The 16,529-nt window shown below is 44.5% G+C and overlaps 1 protein-coding gene across 1 annotated transcript; it reads left to right on the top strand.

Annotated features, from left to right (window-relative positions):
• Positions 1 to 14,493: 14,493 nt before the first annotated feature.
• On the top strand, positions 14,494 to 15,320 carry LOC110584329 (probable tRNA N6-adenosine threonylcarbamoyltransferase, mitochondrial). The gene is made up of 2 exons (XM_044920747.1): positions 14,494 to 14,544; positions 14,751 to 15,320. Exons 1-2 carry the CDS (start codon positions 14,494 to 14,496, stop codon positions 15,318 to 15,320), a joined length of 621 nt encoding a protein of 206 aa, XP_044776682.1.
• The last annotated feature ends 1,209 nt before the right edge of the window (positions 15,321 to 16,529 follow it).

Below are 16,529 nucleotides of genomic sequence, written 5' to 3' on the forward strand. Positions count from 1 at the left end.
GGTCACGAGGAGGCCCGGACAGGAGCCTCACCCACAGATACGATTCCACTTTCTGGGAGAGATGATCGACCTTGGGAAGGAAGGAACTTGGGAAAACGGATGCAGAGCCAAGGCAAACGCTCCAGGCAGAGAGGTGGTTTTCCATCTACTCAAAAGGACAGTTTGGCCATCATTAAGCTAATTAGCATCCTTCAGTATATGAGAGATCACGTAAGTGCATCATTTTTATTGTGGTAGGGTTTACATAAAAGGTACCATTTTAATCATCTTTAAGTGTGTGGTTCAGTGGCATTGAAGTACAGTCACAAAGTTGTGCAACCATCCCCACCATCCAGCTCTACTTTAACATTTTTAGATGGAAGTATAAGAAACAGAAACTGCAGGAATCCTAAGTGTTCCCCTCCATGACCGTCTACATTGTATATACCCAGATAACTGCCATCCAGATCAAGCTACACACTGCTTATAGAACTCCAGAAGGCTACCTCTTGACCCCTCCCATCGATGATAGTTTGTTTTTGCTAACTTTAACTCGTTGGGGGGAAGAAAAGTTCTTCTGCAAACAACTTAGGTGGTTTCGCAAATTGCATAGTCAGTATCTCCATGTTTCATTCCTGAAGGTTCAAGTCCCAGTGTACTGGGGCAGGAAGGCACTGTGCTAGGTCAGTGAACACACTGCTCTCCAAGGTTTGCTCGCCTTCAGCCGGCTGGAATCCCCACGCGGCGCATCCAGGGGCCAGTTCAGGGACTGAAAAGTTCTCGCTGGAATGTGCTCTAAATTCTCAGTGCCGATGGAACAAACCTTTCTGCGAAACAGAATGCAGAGAGATTTTCTTGCTGCAGGTAACCTGTTGGGGGACGTATCCAAACCTGTGACCCATCAGTGACGTCAAAATGTCTGCTGGTTCTACAACTGCCCTAAAGGGGGCATCGCCTCGCCCCCTTCATCATTCTGTAGCAGAAGCTGAAAGCTAAGGTTAGCATGAGCCTATGATTATTTTTTCAGATTTTAAAATTTAATTTCTTATGGCCATGTAATTGACAAAAAAAACACCCAACAACCCCATTCATTTTAGCTGTGCGCCAAAGAGGCTCCAGATCTGTACACGTTGCAAAATAATCACCACGATACGTGCAGTTAACGTCCATCGCCACACACAGCTACAATTTTTTTATTGTGATGGGAACTTTTAAGATCCACTCTCATAACAACTTTCAAATATATAATACGGTATTATTAACTATAGTCACCATGCTATACATTACATCCCCAGGACTTATTTTATGGCCGGAAGTTTGTACCTTTGACCACCTTCACCCATTTTTGTTTTCAGTGAAATCGAGGCGAGTGAAGGAAGAAGCAGAGGAGTTAGGGAGTAATTCATCAGACTAAGAAAGCTGCCTGTGGGAAACTCGGGAAAACAGATGACGAAGGAAGCTTGAAGGACAAATCGGAGAAGGATCATATAGATCCCAGATCCCAGAGAGAGAAAGAGATCACACAGCTCTGGTCAAGGAATCCAGAAGAAGGCAAAATCAACGCCCCGTTGATCTTCAGCTCCAACCTTCCTACCTGCAAACTGGCTTTGCATTTTGTTACCTTGGCAGGAAGCATGACCAAAGCTCCTGTGTTTTACTCACCACCGAGCCTAACACAGGGGCCTGCCACCTGATTAAGAGTCAAGGACTGGGGAGCAAAGGAGGAGGACCCAGCTGGGATTGCCCCTTTCTAGCTGGAGAAAATGGCCAGGACAGGGAGAGTGGGAGGCAAGCAGGAAGGGTCACCAGGAAAACGGTCACTTCTTAGAGTGAGCCGGACTGGTGCTGGACTTCCAGGGGTAGGCACAGAAGTACATGGGACAAGGAGATAAGCCTTAGGGGTTTTTTTTTTTGAAGCTAGGGGGAAAAAGTCGTAATTATGTGTGGTGACAGAGGGTAACTAGACTCACATGGTGATCACTTCACAGTATATACAAATACCAACCCGTTATGTTGTACACCTGAAACTAATAGAATGTTACCTGTCAATTATATCTCAATCAAAATAAATCAGAGCAAGGGAAGTAAACAGAATGAATGAGGCAGAAGCGCCCAGGGAAGATGGAAAAAAAAAAAAGCCTTTTCTTTAAACCAGTGGGAAGGGGCGCATGGGTGGCTCAGTGGGTTGAGCTGGAGCTTCTGACTCTTGATTTCCATTGGGGTGGTGATCTCGGGGTCGTGACATTGAGCCCTGAGTTGGGCTCTGTGCCGAGGCTGCTTGAGATCCTCTCCCTCTGCCTCCCACCCCTCTCTAAATAAATAAAATCTTTAAATAAATGAGACTAAGGCAAAATACAAATCTAAGAAAAATTTAAAAAAGGGAAAGCAAGGCATAGATTGGGATTTTAAATGTTTAGCCTTTTTGGCAGAAAGTGGGGAGTAAATGGAACCATACCCACAAGTGCTGAATTTCCTTGGCAAATCAAAACCACGGAGATGGGGTTTTTTAAGCGAATGCTGTAAGCTTTCCGGCCACAGCAAAATGAATGTAATTTGGTTTTCCTAAAAATAAATTCTGATTTTTAGAATTTATTAAGCTTTTCTGTGTGACTTAATACATGATCAACTTGGGGGCATGTTCTACAGTTATTTAAAAAGACTGTGCTCTACTAGGTATTTACCCCAAAGATCCAAATGTAGTGATCCCCAAGGAGCACGTGCACCCTGATATTTATAGCAGCAATGTCCACAAAAGCCAAACTATGGAAAGAGCCCAGATGTCCATTGATAGATGAATGGATAAAGAAGGCATGGTATATATACAATGGAATATTACTCAGCCATCATAAAATGAAATCTTACCGTTTGCCATGACGTGGATGGAACTGGAGGGTATTATGCTAAGCAGAATAAGTCCATCAGAGAAAGACAATTATCATATGATTTCACGCATATGGAATTTAAGAAACAAAACAGAGGAGCATAGGGGAAGGGAGGGAAAAATAAAACAAGATGAAATCAGAGAGGGAGACAAACCAAAAGAGACTCTTAATGCTAGGAAACACGAAGGGTTGCTGGAGGGGAGAGGGGGAGGGGGATGGGGTAACTGGGTGATGGGCATTGAGGAGGGCACGTGATGGAATGAGCACTGGGTGTTGTATGCAACCGATGCAGCACTGAACTCTACCTCTGAAACTAGTAATACACTGTATGTTAATTAATTGAATTTAAATTAAATTAAATTAAATTAAATTTAAAAAGTAAAAAGACTGCTAATTCTGGGAAGTGTGAAGTTTGAACATACGCTCAAGCTTGAACATATATTCAAGTTCATTTTGTTTTCATATACTCTACATCTTTATGCCCATGTGATCTGTTGATGTCTGAGGTCAATGTGCTCAAGTGTCCCTACAACCAGAAACACACATCTGTTCATTTCACCTCTTGTATTAGTGGGGTTTTGCTGTATATAATTTGAGGCCATGGCTCTGGGGGCATAAAGACTCATGAACTCATGATTATTACATATTCTCAGTGGATTATGCCTTTAATGGAGAGTAAAATATCTCTCCTGGTCCCTTGTAATGATTTTTTTCTTGAATTTTGTTTTGTTCAGATCAATATTTTCTACACCTGATTTTGCTGTCCTGGTGTATCTTTTTCCACACAAGATTCTTTCATTTCTACTTTATAGAGCAAAGTGAACCAACATCAAAAAACATACCCACAACTTGAAAATTTCCATTAGTTGGTTTTTTTTTAAAGACTTTATTTATTTGAGAGAGAGAGAGAGAGTGAGAGAGGGAGAAGCAGACTCCCCCCTGAGCAAGGAGCCCGATGTGGGACTCGATCCCAGGACCCCAGGATCATGACCTGAGCCAAAGGCAGATGTTTAACTGACTGAGCCACCCAGGCACCTCCCATTAACTGTTTTTTAAAACAACTTTATTGAGGTATTATGAGGTAAAATTTATAAGCTATGCAATTCACCTGCTCCCAGTGTACAACTGAGTGATTTTTAGTGCATGTACAAGCGATGGGCTCATCACTGCAGTCCGGTTTTAGAACATTCTCATCACACCAAAGAAGTCCCTTGTGTCCATTTGCAGTCACTCAGCACAAGGAGCCAATAATCTACTTTCTGTCTCCACAGATTTGCCTTTCCTGGACAGCTCATAGATGGAACCGTATAATATGTGGCCTTTTGAATCTGTCTTCTTTTACTTAATGCAATAGTTTTGTGGTTCATCCATGCTGAATAGTATTTGACCGTATGGAACTCTGTGGAACACCACTGTATTCATATGTATGGAACATTTAGTTCATTTATTAACCTGTCGGTGGACATTTGGATTTTTTGACTATTATGAGTGATTCTACTATAAACATTTACATACAAGTCTTTGTAAATGCGTGTATTTTCATTCCTCTCAAACAGATCCTAGGAGTGGAATAGCTAGGTTACATGACAATTTTATATTTAACTTTTTAAAGAAATGGCCAAATTGCTTCCCAGAGTGGCTCTCCTGTTTTACCTTCTCATCAGCAATGTATGAGGGGTCTGGTTTCTCTACGTCCTCTCCAATGCTTAATGATTTCTGCATTTTTTATTATAGCAATCCTAGTGGGTGTGAAATGTATCTCATTGTTGTTTTAAACTTCCATTTTCCTGCTGACTAACGGTGTTAAGCATCTTTGTATGTGCCTATTGATTATTCCTATACCAACTTTGGTGAAATAACTATTCAAATGATTTGCTCATTTTTTAATGGGGTTATTTGTCTTCTTATTATTGAGTTTTAAGAATTCTTATTCTAGGGTACCTGGCTGGTTCATTTCGTAGAGCATGTGACTCTTGATCTCAGGGTTGTGGGTTTGAGTCCCATGTTGGGCATAGAGCCTAATAAAAAATAATAATAATAATTCTTATTCTGGATACAAGTCCTTTATGAAACACATGATTGGCAAATACTTTCTCCCAGTCTGCAATTTGTCTTTTCATTTTCTTAATGGTGCCTTTGGGAGTGTAAAACTTTTGAATTTTGGTCAAGTCTAATCTATCAGTTTTTTTCTTTAATGTCTTGTGCTTTTGAGTGCCAAAGCTAAGAAATTTTGCCTAGCTCAAAGGAAAACCTGGTTTATCCAGTTGGAGGGTAAGTTGCTCGCAAATAAGAGGTGACATTTCTAGGTATTTTTTTTAAAGATTTTATTTATTTATTTGAGAGAGAGAGCACACAAGCAGGGGGAGTGGCAGAGGGAGAAGCAGGCTCCCCGATGAGCAAGGAGCCCAATGTTGGACTCGATTCTAGGACTCTGGGATCATGAACTGAGCTGAAGGCAGATGCTTAATTGACTGAGCCACCCAGGCATCCCCATTCTGGGTATTGATGTGATTTTAGAATTAGGGTTTCCAGAATGCTTGTTGAAGTACATATTTGAATTCATGTCTGATGAGAAATCATTTTTTAGCTTCTTTGTTTTTGACTCTGGGGATTTCCCTTATTTTCTGGTCAGCTATGAATTTATAGGACATTTATAATACTCAATCCAGAATTTATAAGTCTTTCATTGTGGGAAGTTGTTCCAATATCTATTCTGCCTTTTCTTTTCTTCTTTCATTTCTTTTGGAAGTGAGAATCAGCCAAGAACCATGTTTTTATCAGCCGTCACAGTTTCCTCAATAACCAATTCAGTACCATACAGAGGCTGGATGCTCAGTCATACATAATGGTCACATGAATGTCCATGCTATTGCCAAGAGAAAACATATTAGCACAGGAAAATGGGTTTGTGTACCTTCTTTTAATTTCGAATTGGTGCCAAATTCATTGTCCCAAGGGAGGTGACACATGGTGGGAGGTTTAGTGAAGAATAGGGAAGACTGGGTGGGGTGGTGGGGGGGAGGTGGGATTCAAGAACACAGAGAGCCGCTCAGGAAGGCCATGCCCAGGCAGGCTCCGCAGGGTCCCCAGGAAAGGGGTGGGCGTGTCCCGGGAGACAGGTCACTGCAGGTCAAGGTCACTGTTGTTCACGAGAGAGACTTCTGTCAACCCTACCCCAACTTCTGCGAATTTTTGTACCAAGGGCAGTTTCTTGAGTGTCATTTTTCCCACTGAGCAAGTCTCTGAAGTTTTGTTAAGAAGATTAAGCGTGTTGTGAACAGGAGTTAAGCTTTCTTTCCTCCTTTTGTGTTTTTAAGAATCCAGGGTCCTTCTGAGGAAATTGGGAAGGGAAAATAAACCCCAGCTTTTTCCTTCGAGTTCTGGGGAAGAGATCTTAGAAGGAACAGGCATGTTTATTCATTTTTGATAAATATTTGTTGAACGTCTCCTAAGTTCCAGGCCCCGTGCTGTGAACACAGCAGATGAGGAACAAGCCCCCTGGAGCTTCCATTCCAGGAGCAGAGATAGATGTTTTACCAAGAATCACAGAAATAAATATCTGTGTACAGACTAGGAGGAGCGTTACAAATGAATCCACTAAAGGGTGCAGGGACAGATTGTAACCAGGGGCTGATACAGATAGGAAACCTAGGAGGGCTTCTCTGAGGAGGTGACTCTATGCAGAGACCTGAAGGATGAGCCCAAGTGGTCAGGCCAACGTGTGTGGAGGAAGAAACAGCTAGAGGAACAGCGGGTGTGCAGTCTCTCATCCGTGATAACCTCTGCAGAAAATACTGGGGCTTTTGCTTCATTATAATAAGACCTGACATTTGGTGGCACTTCCTGGCTTCCTGAGTGTTTTCCCGGAGTGGGGCAGGCTGGCACCGTAATCACCACTCAGGATGAAGGAGCCCAGGCTCTGCGCCGTCCCGTTCCCCGCCCAGCTCACACCTGGAAGGGAGGACGGAGCTGGAGGCTGTGCTCTGGTTGTTTTAAAGTAGCTCATGTTGAAAAGGAAACTTTGAAAGGTCCCCAGACACAAGTGGTTTTATTTCAGGCAGCAGTCTGGCAGCTCATTTGATGCTCAACAGAAATAACTAGCCGTTTCTCGAAATAAATGGCATTTTGAATAGGACAGAGGCCTAGGAGGAAGAGGCCCTGGCTGTAGATTTAACTGTAAGTCATCATCATAAATATAACTTGTTTCATCAGGCCTGTAATAAGGTTCTTCTGGGCAGAATGAGCTAGGAGGCGGCTGTGGCGGGTGCGGGGTTGAGTAATGGGCACCAGACTACTGACAGCATCACACATTTCTATGGAAATTACTTTTAGTATTGAGTTACTACAACTTAATGGCCACATTTTTCTAAAGATTGGCTAAATCATAGAACACAACCTCCTCTCATCATTCATAAAATTAAAGATGGAACAGCAAAAAGGGTCGAATCCAACGCAGTCAAGGAAGAACACTATGTCACACCTTTGCTTTCCTCGCTAGAGCTGTTAAAATACGTCCACAAAAGGATCCAAGGTAGTGTTCCTCACCTTTGTCGTTCATGATCACCCCCGAAGGAAAAGAATTTAATTTAATAAATGCAAATCAATTAAGCTTAAATAAGATACATTCTATAATGTGAAACACATAATGTGTAATTTAATTTCTTCCTAATGAGAGGAATTAAATAAATGGTGCGGAGTAGGATTTCATCAGATAGAGTTTGACTTTGGTGGAACACAAGTCTTTGTAATGTCTAGGAATTTCTTTGTCCCCCAGGAAATCAATTTTTACCTCTCTTCCTCTTGAGAATTCATGACCTAAAGGAGAAGCAAGGAAAGAAAACACACACGCGCGCACACACACACAAATGATAGAGCTACATTACCCTGTTGTCTCTAAAGGATGACACTACATGGAATTCGAATGGTCATTGTGCTGGTTAATGTGTCAACTTGGCTAGGCTATGGTGCTCAACTGTTTGATTAAACACTAGTGTACATGTTGCTGTGAAAGTCTTTTGTAGATGTAATTAGTATTTACAATCAGTTGACTTAAGTCCTTGTTGTGGGTGGGTCTCATCCAATCAGTTGAGGGCCATAGGAGCAAACACAGTTTTCCCTAAGAAGGAATTCTGCCGGGGCACCTGGGTGGCTCAGTCGGTTAAGCATCAGATTCTTGGTCTTGGCTCAGGTCATGATCTCAGGGTGGTGAGGCTGGGCTCTCTGCTCTGCATGGAGTCCGCTTGTCCCTCTCCCTCCCCCTCTGCCCCTCTTCCAGCTCTCTTTCTCTCTCAAATAAATAAATAAAATCTTAAAAAAAAAAAAAAGAAAGGAATTCTGCCCACTGGCTACAATATAGACACCCGGGCAGGCGTCCAGCCTGAGGGCTGACCCTACAGATTTCTGACTCATGACCTCCACAGCTGCATTGGCTACTTCCTTAAAATAAATCTGTTGCTCTCTCTCTCCCTCTCTTTCTCTTTTATAATTCTATCATCTATCCATGTATCTATCTATCTAAAATCTTGATTTCAAAGGGAAAATAAAATTGAGTGCCTCCTATGTGATCGCCATTCCGCTATCCCTGGACCATCCTAACGGTGCTGCAAGGTAGGGATAATCACCTCTGTTTCACCGATGAGAAAACTGAGACACACAAAGTTGACGTAAAACCTGCCCAAGCTCACGTAACCATGAAATGACAGAAAAGATCTGAACCAGGACTTCCTGACTTCCGAGCTCCCTGCTTTCCAGACAGCGCTTGCCTGCCCCCGACCCTGCCCCCCGTGACCCTCCCATAGCTCCCAGATCGCCAAGTAAATTGTTTCCGCTAAGCCTCCCAAGGCAGTGGGAACAGAAAGTGCTGAGCGGCTGACAGAGTCCATAGCTCCTACTGTGCATGGGATGCGTGGCCACGGCGGGAAAGTGTTTGCTTGTGTTATTTGTCTACTGTTCATAACAACCTTAGCAAGCACATCCTGCTGCTGTTTGCCTTTTTTTTTTTTTAAAGATTTATTTATTCATTTGAGAGAGAGAGAATGAGAGAGAGCACATGAGAGGGGGGAGGGTCAGAGGGAGAAGCAGGCTCCTCGCTGAGCAGGGAGCCCGATGCGGGACTCGATCCGGGGACTCCAGGATCATGACCTGAGCCGAAGGCAGTCGCTTAACCGACTGAGCCACCCAGGCGCCCTAGATTGACTCTTTTAATAACAAGTAAGGAGGTATCTTAACCTCGTTAGATGTAGGTACAATCTCTCAATATATCTGCAGTCTTTTTTATTTTATTTTTTATTTTTTAATTTATTTTTTATTTTTAAAGATTTTATTTATTTATTTGAGAGGGAGAGAGAATGAGAGGGAGGAGGGTCAGAGGGAGAAGCAGACCCCCCGCCGAGCAGGGAGCCCGATGCGGGACTCGATCCCGGGACTCCAGGATCATGACCTGAGCCGAAGGCAGTTGCTTAACCAACTGAGCCACCCAGGCGCCCCTTTTTTTTTCTTTTTAAGGTTTATTTATTTCAGAGAGAGAGAGAGAGAGCTGGGGGACGGAGCAGAGGGAGAGAGAAACTCAAGCCGACTCCACGCTGGGTGCAGAGCCCGACATGGGGCTCGATCTCCCGACCCCGAGGTCACCATCTAGCCAAAACCCAGAGCCAGAAGCTCAGCCGATGGAGCCAGCCAGGTGCCCCACTGTTCACCTTTTCTTTTTTAAAAGATTTTATTTATTTTTCAACAGAGAGAGAGAGACAGTGAGAGAGGGAACACAAGCAGGGGGAGGGGGAGAGGGAAAAGCAGGCCTCCCGCGGAGCAGGCAGCCCGATGCGGGGCTCGATCCCAGGACCCTGGGATCATGACCTGAGCCGAAGGCAGACGCTTAACGACTGAGCCACCCAGGCGCCCCTGTTCACCTTTTCTAAACGAAGAGGCTCTGTGCGGGGTGGTGCTCCCAGCTGTTAGGTAGCAGAGCTGTGACTCCTACCCGCTCTGTCCCCTCCAGGGCCCCGCTGTAACCACGGCGCTAGACAGCCTTCTCGAAAGTTGTCCTTAGGACCTTGGCAGAGTTTGTCCCTGGGACCGCATCACCCCCTTTCCCCTTCTCTACCTTCCTGGCTTGCTCTTCCCGACTCCCTTGTCTATTTCTCACTGCAGAAGCTACTTGACCGGGGACAGGGATGGGCAGCAGTCTGATGAGCAGTTGTTATTAATGGTTGGAAGATTCCTCGCCTGGGCCTTTACACACAAAGGACACCCGGAAACAAAACCTTAACCCAGAGACTGAATGGTGGGCTCAGCAGGTGGACAGAATTGGAGCAGGTGGGGGGGGGGGGGGGGGGGCTTGCTGGAGGCGGGATTGGTCAGGGTACCGACAGGAGGGGGACGGCACCCCCAGTGGGGAATGGAGAAGTGAATAAAAACGCACCTTACAGGGGTGCGGGGGCAGTTAGGAGAAATCAGTATGGGATGACACAGCACCCTGCGGCTGGCGTCAGCAAGGGGACGTGGGGAGGAATAGTCGTGGGAACCCGCGAGTTGCCGACGCCTTGGAGAGGGCCCCCTGGCAGGGGCTGTGGCTCAGCAGACACGGAGCCAGCCTCTGGCCACCAACAGGGAGAACACCAAGGAAAGAAGTACGCCTTCTTGCCCTTCTCCCGCCCTCCCAGGCTGTAGGCGCGCCTCCCATTGACCACGGCCAAACCCGAGCCGGAGACTAAGGGGGCCTGTGGGTGCAGTCCACACAGGCCAGCATCCCAGGGCACGGAGCAGAGTGGGGAAGAGAGGACAGGGTGCCTGGAGGGCAGTGCGCAAACCCAGCGAGGTGGCCCTGTGGGACAGGTGAACACAGGGCCAAGTTCATACGCAGAGCACACAGCTCAGTGTTCCCTGAGGGGCGGATGGAGTAGCAGTGAGGGGCACAGGCCTGGAGCTTGACTCCCTGCCTGGGTGCCCCTGGACACGTTCCTCCGCCTCTCTGTTCTAGTTTCCTCATCTGTGAAGGAGGGAGAGTACTAGCTCCTCGCTGGGGTGTCGTGAGGATGAAATGGGTTATGGCACTTGAACGACGTCCGCCAAAATCAGCACCAGCCTTATCATGCTCCGGGCCCAGGAAGCAGGGTGCCCCCAGGGTCCTCACATGCTGGGGAGTTGGCGGTGGGAACAGACCCACCAGCACTCACAGTACAAGGCCAGGTGGGCTGTGGGCCAGGAAGGACTCAGCAGGAGGAGGGCTGACTGCCTGGGGTGGGTCAGGGCGGGCTTGGCAGAGGACGCGCTGTGAGCAAGTTCTTGCACAAGGTCAGTTTTCAGAAGGTCCCTTTTGCTCATAGAACCAGGACTCATGTCCCGTGAACATCAGTTGGCAGCCCCTTTAAAGAAAGAAAGAAAGAAGGAAGCCCAACTGGGGATTAAAGAGATTAGAGGCTTTGTAGGAAGTCAGGGGGCATTGGCCCGCCTCGAAATCGGGGCATGACTAAGCAGTGCAGCTAGAATCCAGCAGGTGGCATAAATAGGCTGCTCATCTGGAGGGACTGCCATTCGTCATTGTCTTTTTTTTCGATTTGGGGCACTTTTTTTTCCCTTTCCTTTTCACCGTCCCGCACCCCTTATTTACAGAGCCAGGAAAATCTTTTTCAAAAGACCCACTGAACAATCCAAATACATTATTGTTTTTTTTCTTATCTCCTCTCAGAGTTTTCTGGTCCAGATTCATGGTTTCCAGATATTTCTATGTGCATACATCATCTATTTTACCAAATACATACTGCCCATTTCATTAATATAATGACTGGAAGTTTTGTATGATCTTTATTTAATGAGGTCAGATTATTTTTAAAAATCAAGGCAAGTTACTTACAATTGCCATCATAATTCAGCACCTTCTAGGGGCGCCTGGGTGGCTCAGTCAGTTAAGCGTCTGCCTTCGGCTCAGGTCCTGGGACTGAGACCCGCGTCCGGCTCCCTGCTCCAAGGGGAGCCTGCTTCTCCCTCTCCCTCTGCCTGCCGCTCCCCCTGCTTGTGCTCTCTGTCAAATAAATAAATAAAATCTTAAAAAAAAAATCAGCACTTTCCAGAAATCCAGATAGAAGTATGAGACCATCGTATCTACAGAACGGCTGATTTATGTTGAGGTGGAACTTACTTATTTATTTATTTGAGAGGGGGTGGGGTACAGTGGGGGAGGGGCAGAGGGAGAGAGAGATTTCCAAGCGGACTCCTCACTGAGCGCAGAGCCGGACTCCGGGCTCCATCCCACAACCCCAAGATCCTGAGCTGAACCAAAAACAGGAGTCGGAGGCTACCCAGGCGTCCCGAGGTAGAACTTCTAAACCCAATTTTCATTATACAGTGTTCCAGAAGAAAGATACAAAATAGAATACTTTTGAGTGATTTAATGTGATCCGTTTCTCTTTGATTTAGGCCTAACGTTTCCAAAAGCAGATGCAAATGTTCTTATTTTCTTTGGACTCTTTGGAGTTGGTTCACTAAGGGAACAATTTATGAATTTATCATAGTTTGGGATATACAATAGGACTGCGCTTCTTACGTTTATGTGGGCATTTTGGAAGGTAAATAATTCCTTTTTTCCTCTTTTTTTATTATAATATAGAATAATATTACAGAAAACATAAAAAAAAATAGAGAAAAGGAGGGAAAAATGACCTTTAATTCCAGTAACTTTGTAGAAAGTGTTGGTAATTTGATGTCTTGCCTTTCTTTTTTTAATGCGTATTTTCATTTGTTCATAGAACAAATATTACCTGACCAACTTTTATTCTGGGATCTGGGGATCTAACAGTAAATGATAAGCAGAGCTCCTGATATCATAAACGAGAAATCAAACAAGGTGATAAAGAAATATGAGGTCTCTTCTTTGGATCAGGTACTCAGGGAAATCTTTCTAAGGACGTGATGTTGAGCTATGACTTGCACTGAGGAAGGAGCTAGCATGTAAGGAGAGGGGAAAGAACATTCCAGGCAGCTAGAAGAGCATGTGCAAAGGCCCTGCGGTGCAAACAAACTGGGTGCATATAACCATAAGAGGTGCTGGGTGGCCCGAGCACAGTGCAGAACCAGGATAGGGAGAGAAGATATGGTCAGAGAACCAGGCAGGTGGGCAGGTCGGGCAGCCAGGGCGAGAGCATGGGGCTTTATTCTGTTAATCATTGTATATACATTTGCAAAAACATGTTTATCACCCTGATTTTTCCCTGTGACATTTAAAAAAATATTTATTTATTCATTTATTCATTTACTCATTTTAGAGAGAGAGAGAGCATGTGCATGTGGGGGATAGGGGGTAGAGGCTGAGGGAGAAGGAAAGAGCAAATTCTTTTTTTTTTTTTTTGTAGTTTTTAATTTTATTATGTTATGTTAGTCACCATACAATACATCATTAGTTTTTGATGTAGTGATCCACGATCCATTGTTTTCGTATAACACCCAGTGCTCCATGCAGTACGTGCCCTCCTTAATACCCATCACCACGCTAACCAATCGCCCCTCCCCCCTCCCCTCTAAAACCCTGTTTGTTTCTCAGAGTCCATAGTCTCTCACGGTTCATCTCTCCCTCTGATTCCCCCCCTTCAGTTTTCCCTTCCTTCTCCTAATGTCCTCCATGTTATTCCTTATGTTCCACAAATAAGTGAAACCATATGATAATTGACTTTCTCTGCTTGACTTATTTCACTTAGCATAATCTCCTCCAGTCCCATCCATGTTGATGTAAAAGTGGGGTATTCATCCTTTCTGATGGCTGAGTAATATTCCATTGTATATATGGACCACATCTTCTTTATCCATTCATCTGTTGAAGGGCATCTCGGCTAGGAAAGAGCAAATTCTAAGCAGGCTCCACGCCCAGCACGGAACCCAACATGGGGCTCAATCCCACCACCCTGAGATCACGACCCCAGCCAAGATCAAGAGTTGGACGCTTAACGGATTGAGCCACCCAGGTGCCCCATTCCTGTGACATTATTAATATACTTCTCCTTATGTCGTTACATAGACTTCAAAACCATCATTTAAAAACAATACATAAAATTCCACCAAGTAGATCTTTAATAATTAGCTTAACCATTTTCCCTATGAAAGGCATATTCTCTTAACAAATATCCCCATGTGGCAATATATGCTTAACCATAAAATTATCTCCTTTTAAACAAAGAGATAATTTGTTTTCTTGATCCTTATTGTTTCCAGTTGTTATTGATTCGAGTTGGTTGCAATAGACCCTCTTCCGTCTCTTAAGAAAGTTCATTTGTAGTTGGAGCATTTGGCTTGTTTACATTGCAGTGAAGTAAAGGAGAAGCAGAGTTAGACAATTCTGTCATTCTAAGACCAAGCATAGAACGAGGGAGCAAAGTAAGAAATTCATAGTGATCAGGTCTTTCCGTTTCTCCCCGTCTGGGATCGTATCGCCTTATGAAAGGCTAAGATCAGGAATGCTGTTGTCCCAGAGGCAGGAAGAATAACATTCCGGAGCTGGTGAGCTTTGATCTGCACTTCTGTACGCAGCACCGAGAGCCAAGGAAATCCAGCAGAGCTTTGCTTAAGAATAGAAGGAAAGAGTACAGGGGGAACGAAACCAGTACGAGCCACTGTCGTTCACGAGGGAGAAGTTATCTGTAGAGTAAGTATGCTAATACTGAATAAGACAGCAGGAGTTTTTTCTAAACCATCAAGAAGGAAAACTGATGAATTTTTTTTTTTTGAGATTTTATTTATTTGACAGAGAGGCACAACGAGAGAGGGAACACAAGCAGGGGGAGTGGGAGAGGGAGGAGCAGGCTTCCCGCTGATCGGGGAGCCCGATGTGGGGCTCAATCCCAGGACCCCGGGATCACGACCCGAGCCGAAGGCAGACGCTTAACGACTGAGCCACCCAGGTGCCCCAAAACTGATGAATTTTTAAGAAGTTTTAATTTTCATCCTGGAAAACTGTTTCTTCATAAACTAGTATTGGGAATTGAAACCAGTTGTGATGATACAGCAGCTGCCGTGGTGGATGAAACTGGAAATGTTTTGGGAGAAGCAATACACTCCCAAACTGAAGTTCATTTAAAAACAGGTGGGATTGTTCCTCCAGTAGCTCAGCAACTTCACAGAGAAAATATTCGACGAATAGTGCAAGAAGCTCTCTCTGCCAGTAAAGTCTCTCCAAGTGAACTCTCAGCAATCACAACTACTGTAAAACCAGGACTTGCTTTAAGCTTGGGAGTAGGCTTATCATTTAACTTAAAACTAGTAGACCAGTTAAAAAAACCTTTCATTCTCATTCATCATATGGAGGCTCATGCACTTACTATTAGGTTGTTAAATAAAGTAGGATTTCCCTTTTTAGTTCTTTTGATTTCTGGAGGTCATTGTCTATTGGCATTAGTTAGAGGAGTTTCAGATTTTCTGCTTCTGGGGAAGTCTTTGGACATAGCACCAGGTGACATGCTTGACAAGGTAATTATTTAAGAATTAATTTCTCCATTCTTTTCTATTAAGGTGTCTATTTCAGTCAAATAATAATACACTACTGCCATTTATCTAAATATTTCTGATTAATAGACTGAAAAAAGTGATACACAGTAAGAAAAAAAGAAAAGTAGTACATAGCTTTATAAAAGATTTCTTACCCATTATGAGTGAAATGGTAAGAGGTTTAGATCAGTACATAAAGCCTCAAATAGTTTGCAGATGCTGTTATGTTTTTTTTTTTAAAAGATTTTATTTATTCATTTGACAGAGAGAGAGAGATAGCGAGAGCAGGAACACAGGCGGGGGAGCGGGGAAGAGAGAGAAGCAGGCTTCCTGCAGAGCAGTGAGCCCGATGCGGGGCTTGATCCCAGGACCCTGGGATCACGACCCGAGCCGAAGGCAGACGCTTAATGACTGAGCCACCCAGGCGCCCCGCTGTTATGTTTTTAATCAAAAAATATATCTGAAAGAAATTGCCATGTAAAGTACTATAAAAATGTGAAATAAGAGGGTATATAAAGATAATAAAGGGGGCACCTGGGTGGCTCAGTTGGTTAAGTGACTGCCTTCGGCTCAGGTCATGATCCTGGAGTCCTGGGATCGAGTCCCACATCGGGCTCCCTGCTCAGCAGGGAGTCTGATTCTCCCTCTGACCCTCCCCCCTCTCATGCTCTCTCTATCTCATTCTCTCTCTCAAATAAATAAATAAAATCTTTAAAAAAAAAAGATAATAAAGGACATTAAAGATGTGAAAAAAAAAAAGAAGAAGAAGAAGGAAAGAGTACAGAGTGGTTTCTCTGGTTCGCCCGTGTTCTGCTAGGTGAGTAAAACAAGGCTGCCCCAGATGCTTATATTTTCACAGTTCTGTGAACATGATTGTTTTAGAGAACAATTTTATCAAGGAGCTCACTCTGTGACCTGTAAGGGAGAACGGGGTTTTTAGCAATGGACGACGCAAGTCTTTGCACCCCGTGAGCGAGCTGGGTGATCTGTGCATTTATCGTTAGCTTTGATGTAGTTGTTATTTCTGACCGTGGTCATGCCGCAGTCTGCGTAGTGGACTTGGCAGCTGTACCAATGACAACAGAGGAGTGCGTGGGTCCACGATAGAGCCAGAATCCTCTGGAAACTTGGGGTCATTCACCGAACCACTGTGTGCATGACACTGGCAGGAACGGGTCTGCTTGTCTTACTTAGCAGCTGCAT

Source organism: Neomonachus schauinslandi, chromosome 13 (assembly GCF_002201575.2).
Source record: "Neomonachus schauinslandi chromosome 13, ASM220157v2, whole genome shotgun sequence".
Classification (NCBI taxonomy): domain Eukaryota; kingdom Metazoa; phylum Chordata; class Mammalia; order Carnivora; family Phocidae; genus Neomonachus; species Neomonachus schauinslandi.

Coding starts and splice junctions, on each gene's coding strand:
- LOC110584329 (XM_044920747.1), top strand. CDS start 14,494: ATGCTAATACTGAATAAGACAGCAGGAGTTTTTTCTAAACCATCAAGA. Junction 14,545..14,750: donor TTTCTAAACCATCAAGAAGG/AAAACTGATGAA, acceptor CCCAGGTGCCCC/AAAACTGATGAATTTTTAAG.